The sequence below is a fragment of the Aptenodytes forsteri genome, unplaced genomic scaffold (assembly GCF_000699145.1).
Source record: "Aptenodytes forsteri isolate BGI_AS27 unplaced genomic scaffold, ASM69914v1 Scaffold1, whole genome shotgun sequence".
Taxonomy (NCBI): Eukaryota; Metazoa; Chordata; class Aves; order Sphenisciformes; family Spheniscidae; genus Aptenodytes; species Aptenodytes forsteri.
Genome location: NW_008795035.1, coordinates 2,908,147 through 2,928,232, shown reverse-complemented (window position 1 = coordinate 2,928,232; position 20,086 = coordinate 2,908,147). Strand labels below are relative to the sequence as shown.

At 36.9% G+C, this 20,086-nt stretch overlaps 1 protein-coding gene across 1 annotated transcript in view; it reads left to right on the top strand.

The window, feature by feature from the left end:
* Positions 1-20,040, top strand: part of SECISBP2L (SECIS binding protein 2 like) — a 26,863-nt gene extending 6,823 nt beyond the window's left edge. The window contains exons 2-18 of the mRNA XM_009276496.2: positions 2,884-3,062; positions 4,463-4,787; positions 5,291-5,426; positions 5,735-5,964; positions 6,053-6,077; positions 6,838-6,971; positions 8,826-8,957; positions 9,513-9,596; positions 10,365-10,532; positions 10,700-10,841; positions 12,493-12,662; positions 13,920-14,052; positions 15,048-15,210; positions 15,903-16,123; positions 16,792-16,946; positions 17,438-17,657; positions 18,662-20,040. Of these exons, the coding sequence (XP_009274771.1) occupies positions 2,947-3,062; positions 4,463-4,787; positions 5,291-5,426; positions 5,735-5,964; positions 6,053-6,077; positions 6,838-6,971; positions 8,826-8,957; positions 9,513-9,596; positions 10,365-10,532; positions 10,700-10,841; positions 12,493-12,662; positions 13,920-14,052; positions 15,048-15,210; positions 15,903-16,123; positions 16,792-16,946; positions 17,438-17,657; positions 18,662-19,335 (3,228 nt within the window). The 5' untranslated portion in view covers positions 2,884-2,946 and the 3' untranslated portion in view covers positions 19,336-20,040. The remainder of the gene's footprint in view (positions 1-2,883; positions 3,063-4,462; positions 4,788-5,290; positions 5,427-5,734; positions 5,965-6,052; positions 6,078-6,837; positions 6,972-8,825; positions 8,958-9,512; positions 9,597-10,364; positions 10,533-10,699; positions 10,842-12,492; positions 12,663-13,919; positions 14,053-15,047; positions 15,211-15,902; positions 16,124-16,791; positions 16,947-17,437; positions 17,658-18,661) is intronic.
* The last annotated feature ends 46 nt before the right edge of the window (positions 20,041-20,086 follow it).

Here is a 20,086-nt window from a genome sequence, read left to right as displayed (position 1 = left end):
CCCACTTCTCGAGCTTGTCCAGGTCCCTCTGGATGGCATCCCATCTCTCTGGCGTGTCGACCGCACCACTCAGCTTGGTGTCATCTGCAAACTTGCTGTCAGAACAGTCATTAACAACCACTTTTTTTAACAGGAATAGTGTATCTTGTCACTTGCGAAGACATACTTTTTCCCCCCCTGCCACTCTAGCTCCACTTTTATCCTTTTATTTATTTTTTTAGATGTTTTGTTTTCCTGTTTTGATTGCTGCTAAAGCTTCAGGTCTCTTATGCTACAATTTTATCTGTAAATGACTGATGTTCTTACTAAATAAGCATATCAAAGCAGAGACTCATTTTGTTGGAAGGGACACTTCTGCTTTCCCAGCATGCTTTGGAAAGTCCAAAGGCAGAGAAGCTTCTCAAGAAATGGTTAAAAATAATCATGGACTCTATACTTCACGATTTTTGCTTTTTTCCCCATTTTGTATCTTTTTTTTTTGAGTTCTCAGTTCAATTATAAACAAACTTTGGCCTTGGTCACTGTGTTTTGCAGAATGTCCTGCCATCAAAGTTGTTGAGGATGTAACTTTGATCTCAAGTTAACACTTGCAGACATCCTGCAGACAAGGGTCTCCTGTCCTAAACAATGTTTCACTTATAAACCCAGGAGGAAGCTTTCTAAAGTTCATTTTTAGTGAGGTGCACAGTATTTGGAAAAAGTGAGTGATGTTTCAATAGAAATTATTTGATGAACTGATGTTTACAGGAAATGGCTAATGGTGAAATTTGAGCTAATACTGCATAAAATCTCATGAAAGAAGTATGAATTAGCAAATTTTATAACAGAAGGATAAAAATAAAAATGGAGGCACACGCTTTGTCTCTAATAACACTTTTTGTAGGAGAAGTTTGATTCCACTTGTACAAGTCACCCGAATAGCTGTTATAGAATGACTGCCTTCACAATTACTTAGTTTGGGTGTCACGTTTGGAGTTGAAAAGAATGCACTGAGCAAAATTTCTGGCTTAATTTTTGAAATTGGCTGGGAATTCTAATTACAACTATAAGTAATATGTATTGAAAATATTTCTATATTACAAAAATATATTGCATCAGTCATTGGTAGTTATGATGTTTTAATAGTGAATATAATACTTACATGTAAGTTAGGGAGCTTTACATTCTCAACTGTTTTTTTCTCTCCTCTTTCTAAGAGTACATGACAGCAAAGTACTTAAATACCGGTTGGTGTTCAACTTGGTTGGTGAATTACAGTGTAACTCATGGTCTTAGTAATTTACTTGATGATGATTCTACCTTTTGCTCAGTAATTAAACTTTCTTGTATGTAGTGTGTCAGACTAACTAAACAAAGATCCAATACTCTGTATGAGTGGGTCTTGACCTCGGTGTTGCTCAAACCAATGTTTGAGCTAGGAATTTTTCTAGTTCAGTCTGATACATTAAAGCACCTATTAATCAAGTAAAAGTAGCTTTTCTTACTGCCTGGGACAACTGTATTTTCAAAACATTTTTGGACTTGCCCCTCCCAACTCCTCCACCCCCATGCTGTTAAACAAATACGGGATCTGATCCCATGTTTTATTTAAAAAAATAAATTTTGGGGGCTTTTTTAATAAGTTTGTAGATTCAGATATTGGACAGTAAGGCTGAAATGTCTCTGGATGGATTGTGGGTTTGACACGGAGCAAGGACATGGATTGAGAAGCATGTGGTAGGCATGGGACTACTTGCCGTCGTACTTTCAGAGCTCCCATTGTTTAACTGATTCTGCTCACGTGGATGTTGTACAGGTAGTGGCAAGGATAGAAGACTGTCCTCAGCACGTCAAACCTTCAGGCTCTCCTTTTTGTAAAATAAGAGCATGTACTCTTAAAGGTTATATGTTGACTCTGGAATTGTTTCTTAGAAAAATGGAAGGAAAAGTTTCTGGAGTCCTTGCCCGCTTTAGAGAGAATTTTCTTGGAAATCAGTATTCTATGAGCTACTAATGTGAGACAAGTATAATTAAGCTGAATTCTTTGTACAAAAAGATGCTTTGTGGCTGAATGTAACTTCTAATGGAATACAGAATTTAAGGGTACTTTGGATCCACAGTTGTCTCATTGAATAGAACATTTTTCATTGTTTAACTATAAGATCCAGCTAATCCATACAAGACCAAAAGTGTGGGTAAAAATGCCTTATAAACTGTTGAGGATACCCTCAGGATCGGGAGAGATATTTTTCTTTGAAAGTTTAAAAACAGTTTAAAACCTATTTCTAAGCAGTCTTTAATTCCCTCTTCATGGCAAAATTTAATCATATTCTTAACGCTTTAAAATATGTTAAAATTGTGCCAATGGAATGTGTGTGGGGGGTTCTTCTGTGATACACCATCTATTTTAGCAGTAAACCTATGGTTTACTGCTGAAAAATCTTTTTTATAATTGCCTAGGAACACGGTCAATTTTGTAGAGCAGACCAGGCATTACTACATCTTCCATATGTTGGTTTCACTTATGAAAGCCTACACAACTGTTCTCCACCTACAGTGCTAACTGGATTTCTTTCTGTGCTCAGACTAGTATATTCTCTGCAAGATCTGAACTTCAGTCCCTTTTAAATTAATTAGCATTTGTATTGCACTTTGAAAATGTAAAGGTTAATGCAAATGCTAAATGTTAGTGATCTGCATTACAGCCTGTGTGGATTGGAAGGATGTAACAAGCACTTGCCAACTGTTTTCCACCTCTTTCAGTTTACTGCAGAAATCCTGTAGTCTTGTCATCCATTTGTGTGCTATTTGTGATAATTGCCATGCAACTTTATGAATCTAAGTGTTCCCAAACAATTTATGATTGTATTTAATGAAGACATTGTTTCTTTTCTCTTTCTTAAGAATGTCAAGCTGTCAGCTGAAGTAGAACCGTTTATTCCTCAGAAGAAGGGTCCAGAAACACTAATGATCCCAATGGCGCTTCCTAATGACAGCGGAGGAATTAATGGCATGGAACCAACTCCTATCCCTAGCTACCTGATCACTTGCTATCCATTTGTACAGGAAAACCAATCTAATAGGTAATATGTGGTCGTGGTCTTCATGGAAGATGATCTATTTTTAAATGAGTTGAAACTTCTGGTAGACTTCAGAGGAGTCAGTGACTGTTGGCTGTATATTCATTTTGTTCACCGTATTTAATCTTCCGACCCTTCACGGGTGAGGATGAAATTTCTCTGTCCCCAGTCTTTTTTTACTTACTTCCTTCCCTCTGCTTTTCTCTATTCACATTCTTTGCCACTTTTCTTTCCCTGGCTATCGAGGTTTGCTACAAATCCCTCACAAAGTCACCTGCTGTGCTCTTGCATCTTCCAGGGCAGTCAAGAGGTCTGTGTCTGAATCTCTGATGCTGAAGCAAGGCTCCAGGTGTCCAGCTTGGATCCTGCCATGGCAAAACAATATGCAGCTGACACTTGTATTGAGTGTAGCTGTTTCCAGTTTTCTTTGCATAACTAGTTATAATACATTGAGTTTAGGAACTCTTTATTCTAGCCCAAATGTGTTGTTTACTGAATGCGCAACTTCAATCTTGATTATTTTGTATTGAAGGCATAAATAATTATTGCTGTTTGGTTTTGAAAAATGTACCCAATGTTTGCTTAGGACATCACTTTAGTGCTGCTGCACTTGAATAGGTAAGAACAAAAATAATCCTTTAGCAACTGCCTGCTGCAGATCTGTAAAATTATCCTGAATCTTTACTCTTCCTATTCTCTTTCTCTAATATTTGGGCCTCTGCGTTTTCCATGTAGATGGTCTTCTGGTCTCTTGGGGGTTTGAGGAGAAAGAGTATTGGGTTCATAGTTTCCAAGGGGGTCTTTTTGTAGTGTGCTGTATCACAAATAAACACAGGAAGAAGTCTCCGTGCTTGGTTTCAGGAGTAAGTTTGTAAACGCCTGTTTTCATGTGTGCTTCTTAAGGCCTGCATTTTCATAGGAATTTTGAACAAAGGTGAGCTGGCAACTTAATATACTGAAGTACTTGGCCCTGAGTTAGCTAATGAATGTCACTGTTCCATGTGTCTGCTAGCTTATCTTGTGTGAGCTAGCACACACATGTATGTTTTCTGAAACAATGAAATTGTAATGGGTCCGAAGTATTTGTCAAAGGAAATGCCTATATTTTATTTCTAAGTTAAATATTAGAAATTTAGTAAGTTTCTACAAATGCCAAGATCAACAAAGATATTTATTTTGCACTTGAATGTAATTTGAGCTTGTGAAGTATTTAATTGGCATCTCTAAGAAGTCCTAATGAATTTAAGTTCAGTTATTAAAAGCTAGGAGCTCATGAAACAAATGAGTTGCGGTTATTTGGTTGGTTGGTTGTTGGGTTTTTTTTAAGGGGGTGGTAGAGGTCTGAATTTCCTTGAGAGGGGAAAATCGTACTGAGCAGTTGTCTTTTCTTTTGAATTTTACAGACAGTTTCCGTTATACAACAACGACATCAGATGGCAGCAACCCAACCCAAATCCTGCAGGACCATACCTTGCTTATCCTATAATATCTGCGCAGCCGCCTGTTTCTACAGAATATACGTATTATCAGCTGATGCCAGCACCGTGTGCTCAGGTCATGGGTTTCTATCATCCTTTCCCTACCCCCTATTCTGCACCCTTTCAAGCAGCGAATGCTGTTAATACAGTTACTACAGAATGCACTGAGCGTCCCAACCCATCGGGCCAGGTCTTTCCATTATCCAGTCAGCGGAGCAGAAGCAGTAACAGGGGACCAGTCGTACAAAAAGTAAGTCTGTTTTTTAATAGGATAAGTAGAACTGTCTAAAGAAAATATCTCTGCATGGGAAGCATGCATCTCATTTGAGCAAGAACAGGTATGTCAGTAGTATCAATGGAAGGAAAGGTGGGCAGAAAAGGTGTTAATCAGAGACTAGCAAAACTCTTGTCTACAGAGACATTTTGTGGTAAAATACTTAGTGAGTTTATAAAGCCTGCAAGTATAACATGGGAAACTGCCTTCCACTGCCTCTCTGCTGGTTGGGTCTGAGCTTAGAATTACTTCATTAGAGAACAAAGGAAGTATACCCATACTTCCACATCATAATGAACAGTTCATGTGGAAAATACTGTGAAGGGGTTAATAAATCAAATATTTTAATGACTATTTCCCTTAATCTCTTGTCTTTAAACATGTGGCTTCTGTAGAGAGCATTAGAACTTTTAATTGATTACAACTATGAAGTCAAATCATATGACTTATGTGTATGTGTGGCTAATCTTTTAAAACAGCAACAGCAGTTACAGACACACATAAAAAATAAACGTCCTCCAGTGAAAAATGTCGCCACTCAAAAGGAGACTAGTTCATCAGGTCCTGAGAACAGATCAAAGATTGTTTTGTTGGTTGATGCATCACAGCAAACAGGTAATTTCTTTCTTGTGTTCTGGGTGTATGAAATAACTAGAACTACATGTCGGTCGCCATCTTTCCTAAAAGAAGGTGGACTTTGCCACTGTCAAAGCCAGACTCTTCTTGAAGGAGTTGGTTATTATTAATAGTTGGACCTAGACATAATTTTTTTTAAATTCAATGCTGTTTTTAATTTTATTGAAAGGAAATTGTTGTCATGTGCAAAGACTTCGGCTTTTTCCGTTTGTTTTTATGACGTGTAGGTTTTTCATGTCTCTTAACAATTCCTGCACAAGTAATTATATTTTTATTGTGTCTTGCAGACTTTCCTTCAGATATAGCTAATAAGTCACTTTCTGAGAGCGCCTCTACAATGCTTTGGAAATCAAAAGGCAGGCGCAGAAGAGCTTCTCACCCTGCTGCAGAGTCCTCTAGTGAACAGGGCGCAAGCGAAGCAGACATTGACAGTGACAGTGGCTATTGTAGTCCTAAGCATGGCAATAACCAGGCTGCAGCCATGACTTCAAGAAATACAGATTCTTGTGCAATGAATGTATGTAAACATAACTGAATAGCTTAACTCTCTTTATATCCTACAGACTAATAAAAATTACTAAAAAATTTTGTTTTCTCCTTTTCAGGTTGTAGAACCATCAATAAATACAAGTAAGTATTGTCTTAGCTGGTGAGCTATTTAAAGTTCGGCTGGGTCACTTTTGTATTTTCGCTTTCCATTTTGCTGGGAACCATTTCTCGATCTACTTCCAGCATGCTACTCTAACTGATCAGATACTTCTGAAGATGTGTCTTTACTGTGATTTCCTCCACCTCCACCCCTGTTACTTGTTGAATGAACAAGTGTATTAAGTAGCTATCACTAATGACTTACCAACAGCTGCCTTTCTTTAAAGAATTAAAAAAGCCAGAGACTCCAATGGAGGCATTCAGACAAAGCTGTGCTTCTGTTGTATCTTATCCTCAAGCTTCCTTACCCTGTTTGTCTGCAGTTCATACCTGTGTAGTAATAGAGCCAAAGAGTTCTCATGCTCTGAGAAGTACTGACGCTTTTTTGGAAGCTTTAAAGAAGTCCCGTAACAGGAACAAATATTTTGATTAGTGTGGTAGTAGTGGGTAATGCTAGTGGCTGTTATTTATGACTGGACCGACATTGTTATGGATGGAAATCTCGGGTTCACTTTGTCTGACTGCTTCCTGATGATCAGTTGTTGGCAATTTGAATGTGTGTCACTTGACTCTTCCATAAACGCAATTCTGCTAACTTTGAGAAATAGCTACAGAAGTAACTGTTGTCAGATGAGAATTAGACTCTCTGAAAACTCTATTTGTATCAAAATTGTGTTCCTGGCTCTGGTGGCAAGTGTATCCTTATGATGCATTCTGTCATACTAATTCATTTTTTTCATAGATGGCACTTCTCTTTCAGCTGGTGTAAGTTGGACTAATGTAAATTCCCAGGCAACTCAAAAAAAACCTTGGATTGAAAAAACTCAGACATTTTCTAGAGGTGGAAGACAAGCTGAGCAAAGAAATAATTCACAGGTATGTTGTTAATGCTTCTAAATTCAAGTATTCTGTTTCTTGTAATATATGAAAATAAGGAATTAGAAATGGATTATAAAATTAACATAGAATAGTTAATGAAAACAGTGAATGAAAAGTGTAGAAACTCAACCTAAAAGTCCAGTTGCACATTTCTACCTTGTATGTTTCTTGAGCTAGCACTATATCATATACCTATACTAAAAAAAAGAAGTTCAATGTACTTGGCAATCTTCTGCATATAGCCTGTTCTTTATATGTATCTACCTAGGAAGATCATTACATATATAAAGTAACTTATGAAATGAAGACAGTGTGGGTGTAGAAAAGTTAGTTCAGTTTTTGACCCATTCACACTTTAGAAGAAAAAAAAAATCTCAAACTCTCTAAAGAAAGATTTTGATGTGATGGTGAACTAGAATCCTGTGTTCTCACTCCTGTTGTCTTTGAAGTGTTCTTTCTTAAATTTATATTAGCATACCATATTATTTAGCATTTTTATTATTAATAAATGAGTTAAAATTGTTTTATGCTAAAACTTGAAGAACGTTTCTGTGAAACTTCCTTCAAGTGGGACAGGATTTCTGTAATTAGTATGTGAGAAGGTGGCCTTCCTAATTTTGATAGTCTAATTTTATTGAGGAGGGGGACAGAGAAGGCTGAAACATCTGCCTTTGCTTAAACATAGGTTTTGCTTGAATTCAGTTATTGCAGACAAGGATAGCTGAGCTTCAAGTGGGAGCTTTATCATAGACATGCCTGTATGCACAAATATATGTAAGCTAGCTTGCCCTGTTTAGTTTTTTAGATGGAATTGTTAATTTGTCTTGAATCTTCCCATTTGGTATCTGTGGGTTTATCGTATAAAGAAGCTCGTTGATGCTTGTATCTGGCAGTGTAGCAGTTCTGAATCTTTTTATAAACTGTAGTCAAATCGGAGGCTTTTAGAAGCCACTATTTGTGATTTATGGCATTGGGAGAGTAGGAAGAAACAGATTTCCTTTCACCCAGTCACAGTTTAGACTCTAAATCTGGCAGTTATTTTAGATACTTAAAAACAAAGCTGGCACAAAGAGTTTTATATGAGGTTTCCTCAGCCAAATTCACTGTGCCTCAAAGCAGAATTGTCCCAGAAACTATTTTCCTTTGAAACTAAATTTGTACTAGGTCTGCAGGAAATTTTCTTGAGAAATACATTAGTATGAGAGATCCAGAATTTCAGATTCAAATCATGCTTTGCTTTCAGCCAACCGGTCTTGCACATAGGTTTCCACCAACCTTTCTTGTAATAAACAGAAGGATGTTTATACCACTATACTGAGGTCTCTGGTCCTTAGAGAACTCTGTGCCTGTGCATTGTCATAAAACATGTTGAAAAGGCAATAATTGCATGCAGAATAATTATGTAGTGGGAGAAAGTTCTTTTGATCACGGTTACAGACAGTTCCTCAGGATTCATGTCTGAGTTACATAGTCACCAGCAACTCTTGTGTTTTTCTTCATGTTTGACCAAAAGGACGCTATTTTTTTAAATTAGAAATTTAGAGATGAATGTACAGAGATACTCTATTTGGCTTGGGGGGGGAATAATCTGATACTATCTGTAGAATATGTTTGTGCAGGTTTAAAAAAAAAAAACAAAACCAAAAAAACCCCAACCAAACAAACCACCAAAAAAAGCCAACCCTCCCCCCCCAAAAAAACCAACCAAAGCACAGCTTATTAAATCTAATTCTGTAAAAACTCTACCTTCTTAGTTGCTAATTAGCAGACATGAGAATGCCTTACATGTGTGTGCACACACATCTTGAAAAATTGAAATTGCAAAATGCCAATCACGTTCATTATTTTCAGTCCGGTTTCAGATGCAGAGACCACAGCACATCTTCAGAAAGAAGGCAGAATTTGCAGAAACGACATGAAAAACCTCTAACTACAAGCCAGTCAAGTAGAACAGAGCAGAGTCCGGAACCTTTGTATTTTGAGGTAGTGTTGTATGAAAACTGTTTCTGCATTATAGTGATGCAAGGTGTGCGTGGAATAAGTGATGTTCTCAACAGGGAGAAGTTGCGAAACTTTCTGACTCCAAGAGGTGTACAACACAGTGCGCTAATTTAATTATTATATGATGCTTTCATTGTGTATGTACAAAGACTTGTATTTGGGTGATGTGGAAAGTGCAAGAATTTAGAACTATCTGTGACTGACAAATTAAATAAGCACCTTTCAAGTAACTTTTTCTGTTCACTTGTGAATAAAAATTACTGTGTTCTCTGCTTTATTCCCCCTCCCCCTAATTGTAACTGGATTTCTTTAGTATAAAACATGAATAAATCATTCTTTTTTTGAAAAAGGTTATTCGGATACAGAAATGCTTTGTTAATTTTTCATCATTTTTCTATTTGTGTCACTTTTAAGCCCTTCTAGCTTATGTGGGGCATCAAGATTCAATATGTTCTTCTAGCTTCAGCCGTTTCAGTTGATGCTTTTCATGTGACTTTTGGTTCCATTCTCTTCATTCTTAATTTGTGTATTGCTTAGGATGAAGACGAATTTCCAGAGCTAAATAGTGACAATGGCAGCAGCAAAAGTAGTAACATCCAGCAAAAGATTTCACCCAAAGTAGTAAGTAATTACTTTGTTTTGCAAAGCATTTTTAAGTTAAGTTGTTTTGAGGCAACTTAATTTGTGTAATTTTTTATGAATCTCTGCTACAGTACTTATGTGGTAATTGTGATGTTCTTAGGGTATTTGCGTTACCAGTTTTGGATGCTAATTAAAATAAGTGGTGCAGGGAACCCATCTTAAATAAAGACTGCTGGATTTTTATCTGCTAATGAGATTGTATCTTAGTTTCGCTCGTTAACATATGATAGACACTTAGAATCATAGAATATCCCAAGTTGGAAGGGACCCATAAGGATCATCAAGTCCAACTCCCAACTGAAATGAAAATAAACTAAACTTTATCTGCTTTAAGGCTGTAGAAACAGTTGTTGGAAAGATGCTCTTTTAATACCTGATCTACTTAAATATTTTGTTGCAGAACTGTACATACAGACTACTTAATCTATTGGGCTGCTTTCCAGGAAAGTCAAGTCCTACATGAAATCTTTGTGGGGGGTAAAAAACCCACTCCCTTATTTAGTAATCAGACTGGAAAACCTTCTGAAGGCATAATTGGAGATAAATATAATAGTTTTCCCATACAGAAGTGAAATATACATAAGTTTCTAGTTTTATTAATTTATGTGTCATCTAGCTGTACTTAATGGGGATGTCATACTGCTGACCAAAGCAATGGTTCATTTGGTTTCTGGAGTGCCACATTTCCTATGGTCTTGAGAGAAAGGTCTTTAATTGTGGTTTTTTGCATTTTGTTTAAAATCCTAGTTGGATGACTTACCAGAGAATTCTCCAATCAATATAGTCCAAACTCCAATTCCCATTACAACCTCTGTACCAAAGCGTGCAAAAAGTCAGAAGAAGAAGGCCTTGGCAGCAGCACTTGCAACAGCTCAAGAGTATTCGGAGATAAGCATGGAACAGAAAAAACTTCAAGTGTGTAGCGCCGTGCCACCCCTGTCCCCCGTGCCAGTAGTTGGTGAAGAGGAGTATCAGTTAGCTGTTGCTCCTCTTTATTCTATAATAGCAAGAATCTCTTTGTAAAGAATGTTTTGCAGGCACTGTTTCTGTGTATTTATCAGCGTGTGATGTTCGTGTTACAGGAGGCTTTATCAAAAGCGGCTGGAAAGAAGAGCAAGACCCCTGTTCAGTTAGATTTGGGCGACATGTTAGCAGCTCTTGAAAAGCAGCAGCAAGCAATGAAAGCTCGTCAGATCACCAACACCAGGCCCCTCTCATACACAGGTATTTCTAATCTGCTTGACTATTGCTAAATGCATTTTGTTGCAATATAAATGTGATCAATCTGAGCATCTTAAATATGCTTTTTTTTCTGTCAAGTTTTAGTTTTTGAATATAAACATAATAAATACCTGGGAAGACCTTCTTAATGTGTTTCTCGAAGAATTCACCTGTGCTATCTTCCTCTGAGCTGCAGTATGCAATGGTGAAAGTCCATGTAGAACTGAGGACAAACTTCTCTTAAAAGACCTGCCATTCAAAACTCAGGATTCATGTCTTGAGAGTAATTCAGTGCTGAGATGAATATGTGAAAAGAACTGTATTACGTCAAACCAAACATCTACTACAGATACTAGAGAATTCTCTTTGAAAGCAGCTTAGAGAGGATAACTGTGACTATGATACAGAGGGATACCTCTCCAGGATACTCTTCCTGCCTCTACTGATTATAGTTCAGGGCCTTCTCACCCAAGGCTTTCTCAAACCGAATTTGTTTCTTAAACTGTCCATCACTTCTATCACATGCATTTATTGTCCATAAGGTCCAATAGCAGCGAATTCTAACCTTACTACATGCTGTGTGGAGAAGCTCTTCCTTCTTCTGTGGTTTTTTTGGGGTGGGGGTCAGGGTTTTTTTTTGTGTCCCACTTATAATTTTGTTAGCTTTCGTAGCCTTCGTATTACAAAGAGACTAAGCAATCTTTCCCTACTCTCCTTCTCTATGATTCCTAGAGGTCTGTCATCTCTCTTCTAGTCTGAAGAGTCCTAGCCTATTTAGTTATTCCATTGTGGAAGCATGTCTTTTCCAATAATCTATATCGCTTTCTCTGTACCTTCTTGTAGTTCTACTGTAGCTTTCTGAAAATAAGGAAGATCAGACATGCACAGAATATTAAGTTGTGTTTTTTTTGTAGTGCTTTTTTGTTCTCTATTTCTTTATCAACACTAACATTAAATTAGCTTTTTTAATACTTGCTGCGGAATACAGAATTGACACTTCTGTAGTTATCCATTATACCTCATGAATCTCATTCCTGAGCAGTAGTATGTAGCCTAGAGTCCATCGTTATGCACATAGTTACATTTTCCTTCTTGTGTGTTGCTTCATTTACCTGCTTTGAGTTTCAGCTGTGTTCAAACATTAATTCAAGTTGGCAAGGTTATATCAAACAAAGCTAAGCAAAGAACAGTTGGCATTTCCATTGGAGACCACATTTGTTTTATTCTCTTTCTTGCAGAAGAGATCCTTCTACATCTACGTAACTACATGCTGTACTCTCTCCTCTGTTTTGTCTTGTCAACTAATCAAGTCTTTGACAACTAAAAATCAATCTTTGGATAAATATTTGCAACTTATCTTACTATTATCATCTTACTAATAAAACTACATGTAGTCATTTGAGAGAGATCCCTTACCAGTATTAAAGTAATTCCTTTCCTGGAATCCATGGCTTCCTAAAACATGAGGCTAAGTTGAAGAAAGCTTAAAACCATCTGGAAGCAACAATATCTGATGACGTAATTTTCCTGTCATTATGAACTGCTTTTTTCCAAGGAAGGAAAATGTACTTTGAGAATTCATCAGTGGAAATTCTGAAAACAGTGTTGGAATAAAGCTGTCTTTTGGTGAAACTAATATCTTTCTTGTATTTAGTTGGCAGCGCTGCTCCCTTTCATACCAAAGAATCTGCCAACAGAAAGTCCTTAACAAAGGGACAGCCATCTATGGGTTGCCTTAATCCTTTGGATTCAACTGCCCCAAAAGTGAAAAGAGGAAAAGAAAGAGAGATTGCAAAACTGAAACGCCCTACAGCGCTTAAAAAGGTAAACATGTCAACCCTGGAGTGCCTTGACCCACAATCATACTTCAAAAATAAAAACTGTTATTTTCTTACTTGAGGACTAGTGACTGTGAGCATAGGGTAAGGGAGTCACGAGCTTCTGCCTCTAGTTCCTGTTACACTGATGTCCTGTCCTTTGGATCTAGGCATGTAATGTGACTTTTATACCCCCATAATTAGTTGAAGGTGATACAAATCTATCTCAATACGGGTTGCAAGGATTTCTTTAACTGTAAGCACTAGGACATATGGGAAAACTTGCATAGTTTTTTCATGTTGTTGAATCCTAGTTTGTAGTGCAATGTAGTATGCTAACCTTAAATTTTCCTACTCTTTTTGTAGAAATGGGTATAAACTTGAAGTAAAAACACGTATTTTAATTGAGTAAATTTAGAAATAAATGGTTGTATATCTCTATATACATGCACATATAAAGTAGGTATGTACACAGAGAATACAGTATGTATGGAAATCAGAAGGTAAAATACAAAAAAACCTAGCCCTAAAAAAGAAAGTGTGAAAGCCTTTTTAAAAAAAAAAAGTGTGAAAGTCACCTGTACTCATGCACCACATTTCTTGTCAAGATCACTTTATGATACGGGCAGTTAGAATCTGGTAAAGCTGTGTTTGTACAAAGGTTGGCTGTGGCTAAGTTGCCTTTTTTTTTTCCCCTCCTCCCCAGCAATCTTTTTTTTCTGACTTATCCATGATCCACAGCTACCTGTTCAGAAAAGCTTTCTAAACTCTCTGTTGTCAGTGCCTTTATCTTGTTGTTATTACTTATCGCAGTAATACCGATATATCCATGGCTACTTACCTTTGCACTTTCCTTTCTTTTATAGACAGGATTCTGTCTGTTGTGGTGTTTCACAAAGATGACTAGTATTCTTGCATAAGGTTTTTTTTTTTTTACTGGGGTGGGGATGGGGAATTGTTAATGAGTGAATGTTATATATTAGAAAAGCTGTGAATAAGTACTTAATACTTAAACTGTTGAAAGCACTATTTATGTAGAAGTATGAGAGTATTGAGTATACCATCTGTAAAATGCTGGAATGAAATACTGTCTGTGATTAAAGAGGAAACTGAAATTATTTCAGGGTTTTCTATCCTGGCATGAGTAGGAAGGTTCAAAACAACTTGGTTAACTTTATTTTGTGTTATGTTCAGTCAAATGGACATTTTTCTTTACAGGTATCTCTAATTTTCAGATGCTGATAGCTGTTGGTTTTGTTCCTAGATTATTTTGAAAGAGAGAGAAGAGAAGAAAGGCCGTTTATCAGCTGACCATAGCCTTTTGGGATCTGAGGAACAGAAAGAGGTTCATATAAACTTGACTGCTGATCAGTCTCAGGAGCTGGCCTCTCAAGAAGGTTGGTCTCTCTCTCTCTAGTACCCCTTCCCTCCCCCCCTAATTGTACTAATCTGCTTGTTTTAATATTTTGTCTTTCTCTTTTTATGCAACACAACTTATTGATGCATCTTTTAACTTTCTTTAACATTATGAAATACTAGAAATTGGAACCCTCTTCTTCTAAAACATCTTGTCTGTCCCTCACTTGTGGAAGGCTCAGGCAGTATGGGTTCTTAGTACATCTCCATGCAGCCTTTTAATTCATTTCTCTTGAGTGGATGTTCACAACACATGTCAGAGTTGATAGCATTTTTGATAAGGGGACAAAATGTGACCTGTTGTCGACCATGCCATGTTGATCACAATGCTTTTTAGTGATGAATGTACTGAAAGTTTTCCGCATATAGAAGTTGCAAACTGTAAATAAGGTTTTCCAGTTTGTTAAACACTCTTGTCAATCAACTGCAATGTCTGGACTGTTGATTTGCAGCAACAGCTCTGAGCAACTGGGAAACTCCAAAGAATTTTCAATGTCTTGATGTGCTGGGGGGTGGGGGGGAGGTGTCTATCAAGATTCCAGATGTATTGCTTCAGAACTTTTCTTCTGAACAACCTGCCTGACTTCACCTGACTGAAGATAAGTGTGAAAATCTTAAATGTTCTAGGAATAAGTTAGTTAAATATTTTTTTATATATATATAAAAAAATAGTAAAGGATTATTGGGAGAAGTTGTAGCATTTAGGCAGGTTTTCCCTTCTGCTCTATCCATTTCCCAAACTAAGCTCTAGAAATTTTTTTAATGAATATTCAAATATTGCTTATTTACCCAACCCGTGCTGAGTATTGGGTATGTGCTTGTTTTGTCCCCCCACCCCTCCAGGGAAGAATACTGTTTTAGTGTTTTCAGAATGTAATTTGGAAAAAGCAAGGGAGTGATACATAAGAAGTGTGATGCTGCTCCTTTTATGTGAAAATGTCTTTGCATTTTATAATGTTTCAAAATTGTCTTTCAGAAACTGGACTAAGTATGCCTAGTGATACTTCACTTTCTCCAGCAAGTCAGAATTCTCCATACTGCATGACCCCAGTGTCACAAGGTTCACCTGCTAGTTCTGGAATAGGCAGTCCAATGGCATCTTCTGCAATAACCAAAATTCACAGCAAGAGATTCAGAGAGTAAGAGTTTTGCATTATTAATAGAAATTCAAGGCTTGCACTTCAGTCACCCTCGTCTTTTCAATGTGGGTAGGTTTAGTAGACTTAGGAGGTCTTAACGAACATAAGCTACCCTTTCATCAGTAGAAGTTTCTGCAAGTATCTTCTTTTTTTTTCTTTTGCCATGGATGGATTGCTCTGTGTGTGTATATGTATGTACACACATGCACTTTGGACTTTCTTTGGTTGCTGCCACAAATAAGCTAGGTGGAAGTATTCTTTAAAAAAATATATTTTTAAAGGAGGGCTACGTACACTTTGGATGGGAAAGGAAGGAATACTTGTGAATGCTGAAAATACTGTAATAGTCACTCTTAATACATTACTGCTTTTCTTATTAATGTATCGTTAGGGTACTAAATTAAGGAAGAGAATAGTTGCTTGTGGCACCTATTGGAGTATTTCTTTGTATTTTTTAATATTCTTTTTGACCGTCTTCTTGAGGTAAGGGATGTTACTGGAAATAGAAATATTTTTAGGATGTATTTTTAACTTACAGTATACAGTCTGATTTCTAAATCCTTTTAATAACTTTAACAGTTTAACAACTGTTCTGAGGAAGTAAAATTATTTTTATTTGGTAAAAGAAAAGGCTCAGTGAAATAGTATTGATTACGTGCTATGCTAATATTTGATGTTTTTTGAATTGACAGATACTGTAACCAAGTTCTAAGTAAAGAAATAGATGAGTGTGTGACTCTCCTATTGCAAGAGCTTGTCAGCTTCCAGGAGCGGATTTATCAAAAGGATCCCATGAGAGCTAAAGCAAGGAGAAGACTTGTTATGGGGTTGCGTGAGGTTACTAAGCATATGAAACTAAACAAGATCAAGTGTGTAATCATATCTCCCAACTGCGAAAAAATCCAATCAAAAGGTATAAATGATAAAAGAAGTGGTGCACTTAACTGTTTACAGTTTTCTCGTGCTGATTAGAAGTGCTGATTAGCAAGGTTAGAAGCATTTTTTAGTTACTGTGCGTGACGTAACACTTCCAGAATCAATTGTGTAATTGCCACTCCACATTCATTCTCTTCTACTCCATTCTGGAAGAAACTTGTTCAGGTGGGTTGAATAGCTTAAAGAAACATAGATATTATTACACATACAATAGGCTTCAATTTTATTCCATCCAGTCTTTGATACACCTAGAGTCCTGAGCTCTGGGTGCTCTTAAGGAGGATTCCTTAAAAGGAATGTGAATTGGTTAGTTAGCCAACCAACACATTTTGCCACAACCAGAAATGTAAACAGAGGCTTCCTGAGATACAAGAAGAGCAAAGCTCTGCTGAAGAAAAGAGCTGTGAAAAATTCTGGTTTAATTTGTGTGCAGGACTAACAGAGAATACAGAATGTAGCCTTGATCTATACTCACTCACTATACTTGAAATGTATAGCTTGTTATCCTGTAGGACACAGTAGCTGGTGATTGTGGGTATTGAAGTTTTACTGACTAATTACAGTTAGAATGGGATATAGAGTTGTATCGTGCCATACTATGACTTTAACTGACTTAGATATGTATTTAAAATTGTTTTCTTCAAGGTGGACTGGATGAGGCTCTATATAACGTAATAGCCATGGCGCGGGAACAAGAAATTCCTTTTGTCTTTGCTCTTGGCCGTAAAGCTCTTGGCCGTTGCGTGAACAAGCTGGTTCCTGTTAGTGTAGTGGGTATCTTCAACTACTCAGGTGCTGAGGTGAGCAATTCGATTCACGTGAATGGTTGGTGTAAACAATTATGTTTCTCGTAGTTAAGAATTGATTTGGCATGGAGAGCACACCTAACTAATATGCATTTGACAGTGGCCCTGACCTGATCTATATTAGGGTGTATTTTTCTTTTGAAATTGAGTATTTTCAACATAGTCTCTCAGTTCTGTAACACTTTGGTCACAGCATCTCTGTAGCTTTCAAGTAGACTTAAATGCCATCTGAAATTCTCTGGAAGGCTTAAGATTGTAAGAAAAAAGATGTTAAGTAAGTCCATCTCCTCAAAGTTGCATAAACATGGAGTGGTGTGTTTATTTTTATTTACTACAGAGAAGAACTAACTTTTAGTAGAAGTGAAGGTATTTGGTGTTAATGAGCTTAAGGCTCACTATGTGGTATACCTTTGACTAAAAGGAGTTATTTAAAGTGAAAATTATTAGTAAGAACTACTGATTATAAAAACTGCCTTCATACTTAGGACCTATTTAATAAGCTGGTATCACTGACTGAAGAGGCCAGAAAAGCATACAGAGATATGGTTGCTGCAATGGAACAGGAACAGGCCGAAGAAGCCTTGAAGAATGTCAAGAAGGCACCCCATCATATGGGTCATTCTCGTAACCCCTCTGCAGCAAGTGCTATCTCATTCTGTAGCGTTATTTCTGAACCCATATCTGAAGTGAATGAGAAAGAATATGGTAAGTGTGTTAAAATTTACTTTTGTAACTAGAAGCTGGAATTTTCCAAATGCTCCTTATTGCAAAATGTAGCTAAAAGTACAGTATTTCTTTATAATTTACAGTATTCTACAATTTTCAGGGATAAGAGGAAATTGGTTAGTCTTCAGGTACTTTTGTAAGTCACTTTTTTTTTCCCAAACTGTATCGAAAATAATAATTTTAATTTCTAATCCTCAGAAGTGTTACAGTTACCTAACTCACATCACTGGAAGTGGTTTCTCCAGTTTTACTGAACTGGTATAGAACTGGTACCAAACACAGAGTTGATTATACGATTGAGGAAGAACTAATGACAGAGGGTAGGAACTAAATTATTGAGGTCTCTGAAGATAGGACATGTAGATTAAATTTTGGAACTTGAGATGGCAATGAACGATTCTAGTGTGAGCAGAAGGCAAATTTGTTTGTCCGGTTGCTTAAGCCCAGACGACAGAGGGGATAAAAGGGAGAGTGCTTGTTTGAAGTCAAGACTCCTCTTTTTTTTTTTTTAGTCTTACGGTGAATTAAAAAGAATACTATCTTGGTTTTAGTTAATTATTTTGTAGTGTCTCAAACTTATTTCATTTGTTAAGGATTTTTCGAAAAACATTTAAACAGATGACTTAATACTGTGGCAATTTTCTACTTTTAATTTATACTTGAGAGTAACCTCTTTGACTACACTCGCTGTTACATTTGGTGCTTCCTGCAGTTTACATGGGAAACTAAGTGCGCAAACTTTCAACTTCGGAGTGTCTGCTTTAGGATACTGTAAAAACCCAAAGTTATTCATAGCTCTTTCTGTTGTCTCTCCCTTTCCCTTCTTCCCCCTTTTTCTAATTGAAATTTTTCTAGCAAGCATAGAATAATATTAAAATTATTAGCTCCTATTGCTATTTAAACAATTCTGGGATATTCAGGTGAAATATTTCTATATAGAAAGAATTAATGTTTCCTACTTAAACTTCTCTTGAAACTTGTAGAAACAAACTGGAGAAATATGGTGGAAACATCTGATGGGTTAGAAACCTCTGAAAATGAGAGAGAATCCTCATGTAAGACTGCGGTACCAGAAAAAGCTGGTAATGGTCAAATTGAAAAAGCCACTCTTAATAAACAACCACCTCTGGCTACAACTGGCACTACCTCAGCAGCAAATCATGGAAAATCCACACCAGGTGACAAAGATGAGGTGAAACCAGATGACAATCTGGAATGGGCCTCACAGCAGAGTACAGAAACGGGATCACTGGATGGCAGCTGCCGAGATCTTTTGAATTCCTCCATGACCAGTACCACCAGTACTCTTGTACCAGGAATGCTAGAAGAGGAGGAGGAGGAGGAAGATGATGATGATGAGGATTATGCCCATGAACCAATTTCTGTAGAGGTTCAGCTTAATAGCAGAATTGAATCTTGGGTTTCGGAGACCCAGAGAACTATGGAGACTCTTCAGCTTGGGAAGACCCTTAGTGGTGCTGAAGAAGACAATGCAGAACAAAGCGAAGAGGAAGAAATAGAGACTTCTGAGCAGGCTGATCCAGTCACTGATGGTGAGGAATGGACAAATGATAAGCATGCAAGTAACACTCAACATAAACCCACCATCTGCAGTTCTTTGAATAAAGAACACACAGATTCCATCTATATGCCGTAAAAATAAGCAGGAACTCAGGAACTTTTTAGAAATTATATTAAAACTAACTGTTGTAAAGGTTGTAGCCATTATTTCATATGCTTCATCTCAACATTTTGCACTGTTAAACATTTAATATGTGTATTTAATTCACAACAATATTTTTGTAGCTGTCTGTTACTTGTTGATTTAAAAACTAGCTTAGCTTTTAATCAGTGTCTATTTCCCAGAATAGAAACTGTGTGGAAAATTTGTCAGTAAGTATTCATTTGATCTTTTGTAAAAGGAAACATCGTGTAACTGACCAGTTTTAAGCAAAATTCTTTTAAGATGTGACTGTTTAGATAATTTTCAAACAGATAACCTACATTAAGACTGACAAATTACCAACGCTTTACATTGGTGTTACGGTGTTACGCCGGGCGCGCCAGTGTATTTGGCCGTGATTTTCTAGTTCTATCTAGAAGTAAAAGTAAAATTTTGGTTCTCTTTAAAGAAAAGCTAGAAAACCCCGTTTGCAGTCTTAATGAAAAGTAAATAGTAGAGAAATCTATGCGTGATTCTTATGCTAAGACAGATGCAGCTTTTTAGTTGGTCTCAGTGAATGCACCGTTAAAAAGCTGCTGATAGTTGAGATGGTTACAATAAGCTATAACAACTTTGATTCCAGAAAAACTAAACCAGAGGGATATAATTAATGTTTTGGGGGTTTTTAGGAAATATTGCATTAAAAAAAAGGAAAGAAAACAAAAATTCCCCATGGTCTCCACAG